The sequence below is a fragment of the Schistocerca piceifrons genome, chromosome 2, assembly GCF_021461385.2.
Source record: "Schistocerca piceifrons isolate TAMUIC-IGC-003096 chromosome 2, iqSchPice1.1, whole genome shotgun sequence".
NCBI classification, from domain to species: domain Eukaryota; kingdom Metazoa; phylum Arthropoda; class Insecta; order Orthoptera; family Acrididae; genus Schistocerca; species Schistocerca piceifrons.
In genome coordinates, this window is record NC_060139.1 from 306,891,954 (window position 1) to 306,909,515 (window position 17,562).

Consider the following 17,562-nt stretch of genomic DNA (forward strand, 5'->3'; position numbering starts at 1 on the left):
AAGTGAACTCGTAAGTTTGAGTTTGGTAACATGATCGGCCTTTCTCAAGCAAAGAAGCGTCCTGTGTGTAATGCGAAAATTGAAAATGTTAACCGTTAACATTCAGTAGAGTGGGTAGTTCATATAGCACGAGAAACGAAGTAACGTGAAATGTTAAGACAGTATGATGCATCGTCTATCTTCGTGATAGATATTCGGATAACACGTTTAGTTTCATGCTAGATTTTGGAATAACGATCAGCGTCGAGTGGAAAGAAAGAAATAACGATATTTGTAAGATGCTAATTACTGAACCACGTGTCGTGTTGAATGTTTCTGGGAAAAAGCAGTCGTATTAGATGTTAAAATATTGACGTGAAGTAAAACGCGTGCCACAGTTTCTTGATTGGAGAGTTGTTATATACAGACGTGTGCAATTATTTGGGAGTCATTTGAACTGCTATTCTTGTCTTGAAAGTCTATGCAGGCACTTCAGTACGCCACACGTGTTCGATTTTGTTGCATATAGATTTCTGTTCTTGCAATAGTTCAGTGTACTTGTTTATGGTTATATTTTGTATTCATCTGTGATACTTGTAACTTAGAAAGTATGTCTTTTTTTACGTATACCTTAAATATCTTCTAACGTGCAGCAACAAAATTGGGCAGCATATTGTAATGGAAGCTTGTTTTTAGGTACATTAACATTGCAGAATTTGTTTATAAAACTTGAATAATTTGTTAGAAAACGAAGATATGTGATGACTATAATTATTGCAACACAGACTTCAGTGTGAGCTTGAGGAGTTTTTGGCATAAAAATTGCAGGTCAGATCTTGTTACACGTTACTTGTTGCATTGTTACTTCCTTTTAATATCTCTCTCTCTCTCTCTCTCTCTCTCTCTCTCTCTCTCTCGTGTGTGTGTGTGTGTGTGTGTGTGTGTGTGTGTGTGTGTGTGTGTGTACAAGCTTTTTTCTGAAAATGCTTGGCATTATTGTCTGAGTTTTAAAAGATGTACTTTTGTGGACAGCCTACTTTACAGTAACAGTAATCACATAGTTCAGAAGATGTCTTTTTGCAGTTGTAGACTGGAACACAAATTTACATACTAACTCATGTTTCTCTAAATTTGAGCCTTAAAATGAGGCTCCATCCAACAAAATATAAGTTTTACAAAACCGTATCTGGCTTGCAATTTAAAATTTTTATATTGCACTTAATCTTTTGAAATTGCAGTGTAGTGTGGGATAATAATTCTCATACATGAAAACTGGGGATAGTTAATTGACAGCCTCATCACACCTGCAGGAATCAAAGTTTCTGTTAAACATTGATTTGGCATTGCCTAAGTCTTTCTCAAGCAGTTATTTGTGTTTTAAGTTAAATTATTAATCGTATTATTTTACTGGAATGTAAGTTTAGGAAACAGCAAAAAAATTTGTGCTAAACTTTTTGTTTTATCACTTAAAATTTAATTTCCCATGGTACCAGATCATCAACAATAGCTCAATTTTCACCAGAGTTACCAGCCTATATTAAGCCATATTCAAGCCAGACATAAAATTCCTGTACAATTGTGTAGCAGAGAAGTGAATTAAAGGGAAAAAAAACCTGGTGTGTTTATATTTGTTAGGGTATTTTCAGGCAGCGTATTGTGAGTGGTCCTAACAAATAAATTTGATTTGTTTCAGGCAAAAAATTGTCAAGTGTAAAAATGCCACTCTTACGCAAAGATAGGTAAATCTTACCCAGAGGACTAACTACTAACAGTTACTACTGAAGTGAATGAAAATTCCTGTGCATCGGAAATCATCATGATTTCCTTCCAGCAGGCCTGGTTGAAACTTTGTGAACGATATGCATCCATTGGTTTCTGTCCTGATATAGCTTTTCCCTCCACTACATCCCATGTTTCTCCTCTCCTCTTGAGATCTTCCTTAACCTGGTCTGTCCATCTCTTTCTGGGCCGCCCAGTTGGTCTTCTTCATGGTACCTCCATCTCCGAATATTGGTGTGGAGTTTGTCAGGTGCATTCACTTCACATAACCGAACCACTTCAGTCTCAAAGCACTCATTCTCTCCTTTGTAGTCAGTGTCACCTGCAGGTCTCTCCTTGCATAATCATTCCTGACAGTCTCTCCTAGTTTTTTGTAGAGCTGACCTAAGGAACTTCATTTCACATGCTTGTATTTGACTCTCTTATTTATGACACACACCTCTAGACTATACATCATGATTGGCAGGAGATAAATTTTATACATGGTCTATTTGATTCCTTGAGGGAATTCCTTGTTCCAGATTAGATTTCGTACTTGGTGGAAGAAGCTACTGCCCATTGCATCATGTTAGTCACACATCATAAAGTTCACTGGTGCCAGTGCAGTGGCAAATTATAGTTATGCCATAATTTAATACATGATATTTTAAATCTTTGGTTTGTTCTGTTATGTTAAAAAGTCTCTGGGAAGTGCCTGAATGCTCTTGCAGTCAAAATTAAGCCCAGTTCAAGAAGAATATTTGATACCAGTTGTTGACTTGGATCAGTGACATAATGTTAATGACTGTTGTGGCACCACCTTTTGGTTTGTATTTCCACAGTTTGGTTGTTAGTTGACAAAGCCAACAAATGTGGAAGTGCAAAGCTTGGTTGTCATGACAAATTGATCTCTAGCTTAGCCTGAGTTCTAGTTTATGTTGGAGGACGACAGGTTTGGTTGTGGGTTGGAAAAGCAAATAAGCGTGATCTGTAGCATAGTCTCTTAGTTCGAAAAAATTGCCACCAATGTTACATAATAGTCACCACATTGTTTACAATGTTTGTCACACTTTTCCTACATCACTGGTCAAAGCTGACAAGAAGTATTGATATTCCTCATTATCCAGAGATTTACACAATTCGCTGTGCTGAACTCCAGATGCCTTTTTGTTTTTTAATTTGTGATTTGTTGGAGATTAAGGAAATTTTATCCATATAATGGGTGAGATATCACACAAAGTATTAAAAAATAGAAACCCAAATTATAGCAAAGGTTACATTTATGTCTGAAAATTGCTGCAGGGTACCCTACACATAGCTTACAGAAGAATCTAGATTCTCACATTGGCCAATAATGATTGAAAAATTTTGTATATGGACCGGCTTTGTACTTGTGAAATTAAGTGATGGTTAAATACCCCTCAGGTATGTGACCATGAAGGCTTTCCTGGCGTAATAAATGATAAGATTCCTCTCGGTTGTGCAGCCGGATCATAACGTCTTCATGACACAATATTTCCACGGTCCAACTGGCCGCCATCTTCAGGTGAGAGTGCTGGTGCACGATCTCGCCGGAACTGTCTTCCCAGTGCATGCCTATATAGGCCGCAGAAGGCCCACAACGTGTGTGCGCGAGAAGGTGCCGTTTTGCTAGAGGTGGAAACAGGCGAAATCGAGATATCGCTATCAAAAATTTAAAAATTTTATTCCGACGATCGAAACACAGACTTGTTTTTTAATGTCTGATAACACAGGGTCCCAAGTCTTACTTAAAGGATAACCATTGTCTCATTAATAAGATCTTGAGATAAACGAACCTCTATGGATTCTTTTAAAACACAGTCCCTATAGCGAGATGCAGGGGCAACCATTTGTGTCTCGTCATACAGCATTCTGTGTCCCTCGGTGAGACAGTGCTCCGCCACTGCAAATTTCTCAGGCTGGAGCAACCGTGTGTGCCGCTGGTGCTCAACACATCGGGTCCTGAATGGTCAGGATTGTCTGACCAATATAAGCCTTCCCACAGTGGCAAGGGATCTTGTACACACCTCAAACCCAAGTCATCCTTAACAGAGCCAAGAAGTGCTCTAATCTTGGCTGGCGGGCGAAAAATACTTTTGATATTATATCTTTTCAGAATTCTTCCTATCTTCGAGGAAATGCTCCCAGCAAAAGGCAGAAAAGCCACCGATTTGCAGGTATCTTCTGGTGGTTCAGGTGAAGGTCCAAACTGGAAAACACGACAGATCTGTTTATTGGTATAGCCATTCTGCTTGAACACAACCTTAAGATGGTCCAGTTCTTGTGTCAAGCTTTCTCCATCTGAAATGGCATAAGCTCTTCTCGCCAACGTCCACAGGACCCCCATACGCTGGAACGATGGATGACAGCTAGAAGTATGCAGGTGAAGGTCCGTGTGCATAGGCTTGCGATAAACACTGTGTCCCAGTGTCCCATCATCCTTTCTGTACACCAGAACATCAAGAAACGGAAGCTTTCCATCACTTTCCACCTCTATGGTAAACTTGATGCAGGGAATTAAAATTATCTAGGAGCCGGTGAAGAGCTTCTCTCCCATGAGGCCACAGCATAAACGCATCTTCAACGTACCTCCATAAACAGGTTGGTTTTAAGGACGCCGTCTTCAGCGCCATGTCCTCAAAATCTTCCATAAAAAGATTGGCAACTATTGGGGACAATGGGCACCCCATAGCGACTCTGTCCGTCTGTTCAAAATATTTGTCATTGAATAAAAAGTATGTATTTAGCATCTGTTCATTTCAAAAGTATTTTTTGTCCTCCAGCCAAGATTAGAGCGCTTCTTGGCTCTGTTAAGGATGACTTGGGTTTGAGGTGTTTACAAGATCCCTTGCCACTGTGGGAAGGCTTATATTGGTCAAACAATCCTGACCATTCAGGACCCGATGTGTTGAGCACCAGCGGCACACACGGTTGCTCCAACCTGAGAAATTTGCAGTGGCGGAGCACTGTCTCACCGAGGGACACAGAATGCTGTATGACGAGACACAAATGGTTGCCCCTACATCTCGCTATTGGGACTGTGTTTTAAAAGAATCCATAGAGATTCGTTTATCTCAAGATCTTATTAATGAGACAATGGTTATCCTTTAAGTAAGACTTGGGACCCGGTGTTATCAGACATTAAAAAACAACGGTCTGTGTTTCGATCGTCGGAATAAAATTTTTAAATTTTTGTTAGCGATATCTCGATTTCGCCTGTTTCCACCACTGGCAAAACGGCACCTTCTCGCGCACGCGTTGTGGGCCTTCTGCGGCCTATATAGGCGTGCGCTGGGAAGACAGTTCCGGCGAGATCGTGCACCAGCACTCGCACCTGAAGATGGCGGCCAGTTGGACCTTGGAAATATTGTCATGAAGACGTTATGATCCGGCTGCACACCCGAGAGGAATACTATCACCCCCTCTGGTATGTATACATACAGTGTCACTTGACACTCTTACGTGGAGGGCGTGAGAATTCCACAATAGATGGAATCTGTTACAGTTGCTGTGACCAGCTCACACTTGGAATGCAAAGTTATATTATACTTGTATTACGTGCATGATTATGTATGTGCTGTGCTGTTGATTAAATTTGGTGGCTTCCCGACAAAGTTCATATTGCCAACAGCCAAGATAGGAATTTGGTCTACTGGGGTATAATCACAAACAGTTCCCAATTTTAATGTCTTGCTATTAATATATTTGCCAAGAGGCTGTATTGCGTTACTGAATTTTCATTCAGTGTTGTACTTTTACTTCTCCAACCTTGGTACTGTCTACTTAGAGGCTGAAGTTTCAACCATCATTAATGACTTACATTCTGATAGTGGTAATGTGTCAACAGAAACCAAAGGTCATTGTTCGTTACATGGAAAAGTGTCTTGTCAGCTCTAATTTTATAACTTCAAATGATTGTTCATGTATCATATGTTTTGTCCCCTGCCACCTTGCTTCTCAAATCAGTAGTTTGTTATTGATAAAAATTGTTCTGGAATTTTCAGGATAGTGTGCCACTAGCGGCATGCCTCGTGGGAGAAGGCCTGCTGCATTGACTAATAATGGGACCCGAAATATCAGCACACCAGAAGCTAAACTGGGTATGATAAGCTCTGAACAACACTCATCTCTGTAAATTATTTATTTTCGAGTGATGGTAGTGGTTTTGTGTGGGTCGTGGTGTGTGTGGGGAAAGGGGGGGGAGGGGTTCTACTACTTGCTGACTTTGCATGTTCCAAATTAATGTGCTGTTAATTTTTGATACATTATAACTTTGCTTCCAATACACAGGTGAGCAGCATTATGTTGATATCACAACTGCAGAAGAGGTGACAGTTGTTACACCAACTTCATATCATCTGCTTGATCATGAATATGGTCAGACACCACAGAACCAGATAATAAGGTGCCCTGCAGTTCCACCACCCAGGAGTGAGGTGAGTTTGAGTCTGAATAGACACTAGTATGCAGGTTTGTTTGAAACATTCATCATTTTGAAGGGAGTTTGTGCACAGTAAACAGGCAGCTGATGATTTAACTATTGTCGTGGTTTTCTCTCTCTCTCTCTCTCTCTCTCTCTCTCTCTCTCTCTGTGTGTGTGTGTGTGTGTGTGTGTGTGTGTGTGTGTGTGTGTGTGTGTGTGTGTGTGTGTGTGTGGGGGGGGGGGGGGGGTGGAGAGTGGGAGGCACTTCAGTTACTAAGAGATTGGTGATAAATTGCTTGGTGGCAGCACTAGTTGGGTTTCGACATAATGTTTGATCTTACTAATAAGAGTTGTATAGCAGTCTTTTTCATCCTCCAAATTATGCTGCTGGTATACCCATTTTCTGAGGTGATAACCATATTAAAGAACATGTGAACATATCAGACCCAGATAATTTAAGATTTGGGTGGAGCTGTTTACAGTTTAAATTTGTTTCTAAATCAAAATGCAAACCTTTGGCTCTGTTTTCCAATGCTTGCACCCTGCCACATGAAAGTTCCTGTCAATTTGATTCAGTTATTCAGTAGTAGTTGAAGGAAGTTAAGCGTTATTCAGCTTGCTCAATTTGAAAAGGCTGTGGAACTCAATATTACACACAATTTTGCTGGTAAAATTGTTTGTTTCTTGTAACATATCTAAGCCAGAAGTGTTACTTATTTCACCTCATTGGCCACAGTTTGAGTGAAAGTGAGTGGAAAAAAGGTAATTTAATTTGTGTTGTAGTAACGTATGGCTACTGGCCACTTCGCCAACTATATTCAGTTTTTATTATATCCTTTCTCACCATTAATTATTAGCATGATGTAATGGAGTGTTCCATAGCAAGCATTTATGAGAATGAAACGTCTGGATTTCAGTAGTGAATACTCATCGGGAACATTCGCTTGAAATGGTACTCCAGAGCTATTTTCAGTTTTTGAAATTACAAGTAATGTCCTTACTGTAGAAAGAATCTTTAACTCTGTACTGGAGAGTTTTTATTGTGAAACTTCCTTACAACAGAAACTGACAGATGAAGAGTCACACAGAGACTGCTATAATCGTGCTTCCCAAACATTACTCATGGTCCTCTTTCCCAGCTTCAATTCCACTAGCGCCTCCCCCTTACTTTCCAGCAACTCCTGTGTAATTTTCTGGGCTAGTGGTTTTGGAAGAAAGAAAATTGTGGAAAAAATAGCCAAGTTTTATGTTAAAATCTTGATTGAATTGATGCTCTCCTCAAATTGTTCTTTCCTTTTAGGAGTGTCCCTTACTAGTTCTGGGAATTTGCTCCCAATTTTGTGTACAAAAATGATTGCTGATTACAAAATTGTGTGCTACCATATAGTGTTTTCTTTGTCTCACTGCAACTCGTACTCTTTTCTTCCTGTACGAGAACATGGAAGTTTGTTTATAGCAATATATGACAATAGAAAACTAACTTAATGTTGACAAAGACGTCACCACCTGTAATTCTCTCCTCATTTGAAGAAAAACTGAAAATTTGTCTGGAGTGTAACCTTGTATGGAAGTGGAACATGGATGATAAACAGTCCAGACAAGAAGAGAAGCTTTTCAAATGTGGTGCTACAGAAGAAAGCTGCTGATTATATAAGTAGATGTGGTATCTAATGAGGAAGTAGTAAATCAGCTGTGGGGAGAAAAATTACAGCATAGCTTGACTAAAAATAGGTATCAGTTAATAAGAATATTCCTGCAGCATGAAGGAATTGTTAGTTTGGTAATGGCAGGTAAATACAGCAGAGGGAGACGAAGGATTGAATGCATAAAGCAGGTTCAAGTACAAGCAGGTTGTAGTAGTTACACAGAGATAGTGAATGTGAGGATAGACTAATGCGTACAGTTGCATCAAATCAGTCTTTGGAGTAAGGACAGCAACAATGTTGCCAAACTCAAAACAATTTTTGGTTTTCACTATTGGGAACTAGGCACTTGTCCACTGTGCACTATGGTGTGAACTCCTCTGAAAGTTCCATTTTTGGTAAGCTTCCAGCAAAAGTGTTATATATTTCTGACGAGCCCTGTATTTTCAGGTATGTGCTGAAGGCTTTCTTGTTGCACACATTATTTATTCTATGTAGGTGTGTGTTACAGTTCTTGATTTCTTTCGCCATAAACTGTTTCTTAATGGACTTAATATCGCAAGTCTTTTCTTTCCGCATTGCTCTTGATAAGGAACATGTAATAACTTATACCTTGACTGAGTAGTTTGGCTCTGATGGTCCCACAGGACCTAATGTACTATTTTTCTTTCTTTTCAAGGCTAGGGTTTTGATCCAGAAAAATAATACGTAAGTAATTGTAAATTTTTACTTCTTTGTTATGTGTTTGTTTATCTAGGTCATTATGATGGATTATCTTATTTTCTGGATTATCTTATTTTCAGAATGTTAAACGGCGCTTAAATCTGGAAACATCACCAGCAAGTGATGCTGGTTTCAAGACTCCTCGCTCCAAAACTCGTTTGAGGACAGCATCCAGCTCAAGTTCTTGCTCATATGGAAGTCCAATACCAAAAGGTACATAATGAAGAATATAACTTAGTAAGAGGGAAAGCAAACTGAATCTTCCACTTTGCAGTGACACTAATGGTAGTGGTTGATAGGAGCTAAGAGTCAAACTGTAAGGCACATTTGGATGGGAGTTACATATGCATTTGGATGATGCTGTAATAAGTGTTATACATATTTTACGACTACAGTGATATTGTATTTTATACTTTTCAGAGGACTTAAAAAAGTTGTGGGAAAATGTAAATGTTGGGAAATTCCTTTTTAAGCACGTATGCAAGTTTTACGTTTCATTGACATGTTGGTAGTTTGTGCTTTTGAAAATAAATAAATAAAAATATTCTGTGTTATAGTTTTCCAGTTTCTTCTACTAAAATGTTTTGTCTGGTTTTCTAGTTCATTAATTCATCCGAAAGTTTATATGTGTAAATAAAAAGTTTAACAAAGTTGAGAGACATATTCCAAAAGAAGCGCCAAAAGTGTGTGACCATTAAGATTGTATTTAGAATGATTGGGCTTCCTATTAGTTCCCGAAAAATGACCACTTCAGAAATTGTTACTCTTGGAAAAACTGTATACCATACACCACTTGATAACGTCTCCCTGCAAACCAAAGTGAATGCCTTTCTAAATTGTTTAATTTATTTTTAACAAACTTATTACTAGCAGTTCCCATGTAGTTTGTACTGTTTTCAAAAAAGGTCCCACATCTGTAACAATTGAAAGTAGTTCACGTGTATTATTCAGAAGATGCTCTACCGTAGCTTGTTTGTTGTTGCCAACTGTCTTTCTGTTCAGACTAATACTGAACTATTTTTGCTCAGCCCAATATTTTATTCAATTATACAGCTACAAACCTCACTATATACAGTATAGTTACTTCTACAAACAGTGTTAGGTGACAAATAGCTAAAGTGCGCGTCATTTATGTTGGCGGCCGAGTTTAGGTTCGTTCTGCGCATCTGCCGTCACAAAACTATCAGCCAATGAACAGAGAACGACGTTGCCAGATCTCGACTGCAGAGCAGAGCACGGACGAGTGTCTCCAGTTTTAGAAACATTCAGTCATAAATAAAGTAATAGAACAAAAGTAATGTCTTGATAGCAGGCTTTCTTATATAGAAAACTTGGAAAAAGCATTCTTTATACCAATTGCTTCATATTCTGTTAATTAATTAAACCAAACAAGCAATAAGACTCATAATTCAGGTGATAGCAAGGAAAGGTGTTTGTATCAATCTCACGAACTGCTTTTTCGCAATAAAGAACAGAGGTAATTGTTTATTTCCTATTGTACTTCGACGAAGTGTGAGTAATTCATAGTCATACCAACAGTGTTTCAGTATTTTGCGTGACCTATTAGTCCCCTCATGGAGTTACATTGTAAGACGAGTTGCGTTAGCGTAACAGTTAAGGCATTGGGTTAGTAAGCGAAAGGTGATGAGTTCAAACCTTGGGCGGTGCTTAATATTTTCTTTATTTAAAAACAACATCGAAGTGTCTTACTTTACGAATTTTATTCGTTTGAATGCGATTTTTTGAAATTTCTAGTGCTCTATCTCTTCATTAACCCTTTCGCTGCTGCATTCATGTGCTCCCCGCATTCTGCGCTGTGCACGATTTTGTCATCACTGCACTGCTCGCCTGTGCAGACACATGGTGTTCCCACTGCTTTGACACACTTATCATTCGATTTCACAAAAACTATTTGGCCCAAAAATTAGATTTTTACACATCTTCTTGACTGATACCTTCCCCCATAAATGACTTAATTTTGTTTCGATGTTCAACCCAGTTATTGTGCAGCATTAAATGTAGTAAACCATTGCACGAAATTTTGAAGAGTTTGCAGAGGTAAAAGTCCATAGCGCATACTTTCCGTATGGTCGATTTTAGTTGCCACAATGTTGAGAATGAAATGTGGACAATATACCTAAATTTCATATAAAATTTACTGTATAACAATATCTCATTTAATTTAAGTACCACATAGGTGTCGTATGTAATATTGAGAAATATTCCGTCTTTCGCAACTAATAAAAGTTTTATTTACACCAGGCGTGTTTGGCATTATTTTAAACCACTTCAATCAGTGAAAGGTATGGCACATACACTATTCCTCTTCTGCAACTGTAATAAGCAACTTATTTAGACAAGACGTGTTTCTCTCTTTTGAAGCATCTTCAGTGGACAGTATTTTGTCTCCTTCATTGCCAAGTCACCTTTTGTAGTTTTGTGCTGCGGTAACACAATATTCAACGTTTGTGTCGGCTGATCAGTGTTTTAGCAAATAAATGCTGTTTGTGTGTGCCACACACAAAAATTATATTTGACATAGCTCAGAGCACTTCACTGATAGACGGTATATTCAAGTCCTAATGGTTTTGTAAGTCCACAGTTTTGTTTAATGTATTTTGTCTACTTCCTTTTGATTGATTGAAGTGCTTAAAATAAAGCCAAACGTCCTCGGTGTAAATAAGACTTTTGTTACAGTCGCGAAAGACGGAATATTTCTCAGTATTACATACGACACCTATGTGGTACTTAAATTAAATGAGATATTGTTATACAGTAAATTTTATATGAAATTTAGGTATATTGTCCACATTTCATTCTCAACATTGTGGCAACTAAAATCGACCATATGGAAAGTATACTCTATGGACTTTTACCTCTGCAAACTCTTCAAAATTTCGTACAATGGTTTACTATATTGGATAGTGCATAATAACTGGGTTGAACATCGAAACAAAATTAAGTCATTTATGGGGGAAGGTATCAGTCAAGAAGAGGTGTAAAAATCTAATTTTTGGGCCAAATAGTTTTTGTGGAATCGAATGATGAGAGTGTCAAAGCAGTCGGAACACCATGTGTCAGCACAGGCAAGCAGTGCAGTGACACAATCGCGCACAGTGCGGAATGCGGGGAGCACGTCTCTGTAGCAGCGAAAGGGTTAATGCGGCCGTGGTGGCTTTACTTCATGAACTGCGCGTTCCCTCCTAAACGTAAGTTTGCGAACTATGCTATACTATGGCGCTGCTTCCCTTGGCGCGTGCGTCGTGTGCAACTGGCAACGCAGCAATCTCCTGCGTCTGGGCAGGCATGCGCGAACTGCCAAGATAAAAGAATTGAACTATAGTAGCACGAGTTGTTCCAACTTTTGACTTTTACAAATTCAGAACTAGGGAGAAGAGAGCTCAAGAATATTAGTTGCACAGTGTTTGTGAAAATTGCTTAAAAGCTTGATTATGTCCCCAGTGCGCTTCCATATTCAGTAGCACGAATGTAGTATATAACCTGTCAGATATCTTAAACCTTCAGCTGAGCATTCAACATCTTCTGCCGCAGCAGGCTCACAGCCATAATTTGTCTTGTATTTCTGCTTCTCCATCCAGCATCATAAATTTGTTTTGTTGTTTTAAGTCTGTTTTGTATTTTATTAATACTTGAAAGTTTTTAATTTACTGTGTAGTTTGGTTCGATCATGTAAATGCTGGCATACCAAGTGCCATTGATCAGATGCTTTAAAAATGAAAGAACTGCAATTTCTACTCTTTCAGGGAAAAATGTAGAACGAACGCGATATGATACATCCCTTGGCCTACTGACAAAAAAATTCTTAAATTTACTCCAGTCTTCACCAAATGGTGTTGTTGATCTCAATAAAGCATCAGAATCTTTGGATGTCCAGAAGAGGAGGATATATGACATCACTAATGTGCTTGAAGGCATTGGAATTCTGGAAAAGAAGTCAAAAAACAACATACAATGGAGGTTTGTTTGAACAACCTATTTCTTCTTAAGATTATTCATTATATTGAGTTGGGGACAGGTGCAACAGAAAAATGTTTTAAATGCTGACCTTTCAGCCAAAGCATTCTTCTAGAAGGAAAAAATACACATCATGCACACGGCCACTCTCTCTGTCCAGGATGTAACTGCGGTGTGTGTGTGTGTGTGTGTGTGTGTGTGTGTGTGTGTGTGTGTGTGTGTGTGTGTTCCTTTCTGAAAAAGACATTGGCCAAAAGCTGAATATGTAAAGTCTTTTTGTTGTACGTGTCTGAATCTCAGCATGTCATCTTTATGGTGAGTAGCAGCTGGTCTTTCTCATAATATTATTCATTACAATAGTTCCCCATAAGTATTCCTAGAAACCTTTTAAAACGAATAAATTACTGAAGCTTGAATGCACACAATACTGGTTTTTATGTTTCCTGTACACCAGAGTGTATGAGTTGTGCCACCAGGTTTCCACTGCCTAATCCTTGGGACAGTATGTTCTGGTTCATGATTTTAAAAGGCCAATTGAAAAAAAGGAAAGGGAAGGTGGATTTGTGTGTGTGTGTGTGTGTGTGTGTGTGTGTGTGTGTGTGTGTGTGTGTGAGTGTAAACTTACTAATACTGTCATTTGTTTGAGCTGTCCTTGTATGTTCTGGTGATTCACGGAAGTCATCTGTTTCTCAGGTAAATGCCTTTTCTTTCCTCTAAAATTATTCTTCTGTCTTTTGATCTCCATTGTGAAAGAAGTTAGTCTTCAGTGACGCTTAGTGTTCTCTTAAATTTGCTCCTACTCAACTACTGTTTTGTAAAATTCATTTGTAATTTTCCTATTGAAGTTCTTAGAGTTTGTGTCCAGTATGATAAGTGGGTACTGCCTGCTAAAGAGGAGGGGCGGGAGGAGGAGGAGGATGAAGGAAAGGAAAACAGGTCATATATGAAATATTTTGCAGTGCGCTCTGATTAAAACTACTTAACATTAGTCATGTGGATGTCAGCTGCACCTAAGCGAAGATTCCCATGAGAGGACCAGAATGTGGTTTTGCCTGCAGTAGTCAATGTCATTTAAATGAGCTGCCAACAGTGCCAGATGGTGAATTGCTTATGTACACAACTATGTGAAAACATTTTGCTGTGGCACACTGGCGGCAGCAACAACCAATCTGAATATGATTTTCCGAGCACAGATTGAAAGAACTAAGTTCAAAGGTGTGATGTGTCAGCTAACAAGTATGGCATGTGTTGGCTTTGTAAACAATGAAACAAGTTGGCAGCTGTCTGGCTCAATTCAGTCCTCCTGCTCCTCCTCTTTAGCAGAAAATCACAGGACACGTGATATCATCTGGCCTAACCTCACATTGCTTTGCAAAACTGTGTATTTCTTGAAGTAAAAAAAAAACCAATGCAGCACCACAAAGAAATTGGGGGGGGGGGGGGGGGGGGGAGTAGGTAAGTTGGAATCAACTGTGCCAAACAAACCAGTACCTCATAAATGTGCACGCAGACGATGTTTCCTGGCATGAGTGAAAATCAGACTTAAACTACCTTATGTGAAATCAGTATATTTTACAACAAACTATTTTTGTTCTAAAAAGCAAGCAAAATTGTTTCATTGCAGATCACTGATAATGTTTTATTTGAATAAAAGGAAATGTGTTTGGTGACAAAATAGGCGTTTTCTTGTAGTTGCAGAGGACAACTTGAAATAATTTGTGTTTATGGTTTATATAGCAACTAAGTACAATATATAGCCCCACAACTGAAGTTACTGTCTCAAGATTTATTTGCAAACAATATTGTAGAAAGGAAAACTATGACTTCACTAATTGTGGTTGCTGAGGAACCCAGTGGCACAGCTCACAGGGAGCAACAATGTTTATTCTCGTACTTGTCGAAAATATTTGGCTTATTTCCAATATGTCAAGATTTCTATCAGTCATGTGTGGGGCCATTAAAGCTGCCAACTGTTCTGCAGTGCTATTGACTTTCAAGGTTGGCTAGTGTTAAAGTTGGACAGTTTCTGATGATGATTTACCTGTAGGAAGCAGCGAACACTGTTGTTTTCATTCAGTATGCTTGTATTGTCTGCGTTGTAAGAACCGTAAATTGTAGATGCAAATTAGAGCCATGACTCAATTGAGAAGTGTGGATCTCAGTGTTCAGTTCCCAACTGGTTCTCACAGACAAATCAAATCTAATTTTAAGTTAATGGTGATTTGTGAAGCAGAGGCTGCAAACAATTGTGAAACAGAAAATTTGGTGTCAGAGAAGTGAAAGATCATTGTGGCATCACATGAAGAATAAATTAAAAGAATTTATTATTTATTTTATTTGATTTACACGTCAAGTTCCATAGAACCAGATTGAGGAGCAAATCTCTAAGGTCATGGAACGTGTCAGTACATGAAATTACGACGTAAAAGTAGTAAAAGATGAAAACAAAATGTTTATGAACCCGAAAAAGTCAAGCTGTATGTTTAAGTCACCGCAATCAACAGTACAACAAGAATCAGCTTGATTTTTCAAGGAACTCCTTGACAGAATAGAAGGAGTGACCCATGAGGAAACTCTTCAGTTTGGATTTGAAAACATGTGGATTACTGCTAAGATTTTTCAATTTGAGTGGCTGCTTATTGAAAATGGATGCAGCACTATACTGTACACCTTTTTGCACTAGAGTTAAGGAAGTCCGATCCAAATGGAGGTTTGATTTCTGCCGAGTATTAACCGAGTGAAAGCTGCTTATTCTTTGGAATAAACTAATCTTGGTAACAAGAAACGACAATAAGGAATATACATATTGAGAGGCCAATGTCAAAATACCCAGACTCGTGAACAGAGGGCGACAAGAGGTTCGTGAACTCACGCCACTTATTGCACGAACCGCCCGTTTCTGAGCCAAAAATATTCTTGTAGAATGGGATGAATTACCCCAAAACATAATACCATATGACATAAGTGAATGAAAATGAGCAAAGTAGACTAATTTAAGTGTCAAAGTATCACTCACTTTTGATACCCTTCGAATAGTAAAAATGGCAGTATTAAGTCTTTGAACAAGATTCTGAATGTGGGCTTTCCACAACAGCTTACTATCTATATGAGCACCTAGAAATTTGAACTGAACTGTTCAGTTTCACTAATCATATGCCCGTTCTGTGAAATGAAAATGTCAGGTTATGTTGAATTGTGTGTTAGAAACTGTAAAAACTGAGTCTTACTGTGATATAGCATTAGTTTATTTCCTACAAGCCATGAACTTAGGTCATATACTGCACTATTTGAAACCAAGCAAATGTTGCACACAACATCCTTTACTACCAAGCTAGTGTCATCAGCAAACAGAAATATTTTAGAGTTACCCGTAATACTAGATCCCTGAGGCACCCCCCACCCCCCGCCCTCACTTGGCAGTACCCCACTCAGATCCCACATCACAGCCATTATCAACATTGTGAATAATGACCTTTTGCTGCCTGTTGCTAAAGTAAGAGGTGAACCAATTGTGAGCTACTCCCCTTATTCCGTAATGGTCCAACTTCTGGAGCAATATTGTGAGATCAACAAAGTCAAATATCTTAGTTAAATCAAAGAATACGCCAAGCGTTCGAAACTTTTTGTTTAGCCCATCCAGTACCTCGCAGAGAGAAGAGAATATAGCATTTTCAGTTGTTAAACGACTTCTAAAACCGAACTGTAAATTTGATAGCAAATCGTGTGATATAAAATGATCAATTAACCTTACATACACAGCCTTTTCGATAACTTTTGCAAACACTGATGGCATAGAAATGGGTCTAAAGTTATCTACATTATCACTTTCTCCCTTTTTATAAAGCAGCTTCACTACTGAGTACTTTAATCGCTCAGGAAACTGACCATTCCTAAAGGAAAAATTACAAATATGGCTAAATACAGCTCTCAGAGAAATGTGTTATGGAAAGCATTGTATTTATCATCTATATTATCGGCACTATAAACATCTTGCCACTCTTGTTCCTTGACAAGTTTTAAAAAACTCTCTATTGTTGTTGGATTAACTTTCCTATATAATTTGTAATTATATATGACATTGGTTTGAGTACAAAAGCCTTTTAGTGTTAAAATTTGTGCATCCTGGTCTGAAAGGCCATTCATCCTTTTACTAACAGAATGCCCATCTAGTAATGAAGAATTAATAAAAATACTGTCTATGACTGTACTACTGTTCCCCTGCACCCTAGTCGGAAAAAACACAGTTTGCATTAGATCATATGAATTTAGGAAGTGCCTCCAACTAAGGGCTCACCTCCAGAGGATGTAATGTTTCCAAGTAGAGAAGGAATTAGCATTTTTCATCAAAATAAGAGGCATTAGAGATAAAGTTAGTGAACTGCCAATAGATGCTAACTCTGAAATTATTGGTATATCTGAGCACCACTTAAATAATTTGATAATTCAGAGGCTTCCTTTACGAGGCTACAGATTAGCTGGCTGTTTCTCAAGGAGTGCCTTGCGGGTTGGGGGAGTGGTTCTGTACCTTAAAAAAAAAAAAACAGTATTTCATTTGAGACCATAGACATATCACGACACTGCACTGAACAGATATTTGAAAGTTGTGCAGCATTAGTTGAATTTAGTGAAACTAAACTTCTAATTGCTGTTGTTTATAGGTCCCCTAACTCCGATTTCCAGAGCATTTTTGCTTAAGCTAGAGAGGGTTCTTGATTCACTTTGTAGGAAGTACCAGAAAGTAGTTATATGTGGTGACTTCAATATTAATTTTGTACACGATTGTGCAAGAGAAAGGATGTTGGTAGATCTCCTAAATTCATATGATCTGATGCAGACTGTGGTTTTTTCCAACTAGGGTGCAGGGGAACAGTAGCACAGTCATAAACAATATTTTTATTCATTCTTCATTACTAGGTGGGCATTCTGTTAGTAAAAGGGTGAATGGCCTTTCTGACCATGATGCACAAATTTTAACACTAAAAGGTTTTTATACTCAAACCAATGTATTTAATTACAAACTACATAGGAAAGATAATCCAA

The 17,562-nt window shown here is 38.4% G+C and overlaps 1 protein-coding gene across 1 annotated transcript in view; it reads left to right on the plus strand.

The window, feature by feature from the left end:
* Positions 1 to 17,562, plus strand: part of LOC124775343 (transcription factor E2F6) — a 63,290-nt gene that overhangs the window by 613 nt on the left and 45,115 nt on the right. The window contains exons 2-5 of the mRNA XM_047250174.1: positions 5,763 to 5,858; positions 6,049 to 6,194; positions 8,628 to 8,760; positions 12,312 to 12,525. Of these exons, the coding sequence (XP_047106130.1) occupies positions 5,783 to 5,858; positions 6,049 to 6,194; positions 8,628 to 8,760; positions 12,312 to 12,525 (569 nt within the window). The 5' untranslated portion in view covers positions 5,763 to 5,782. The remainder of the gene's footprint in view (positions 1 to 5,762; positions 5,859 to 6,048; positions 6,195 to 8,627; positions 8,761 to 12,311; positions 12,526 to 17,562) is intronic.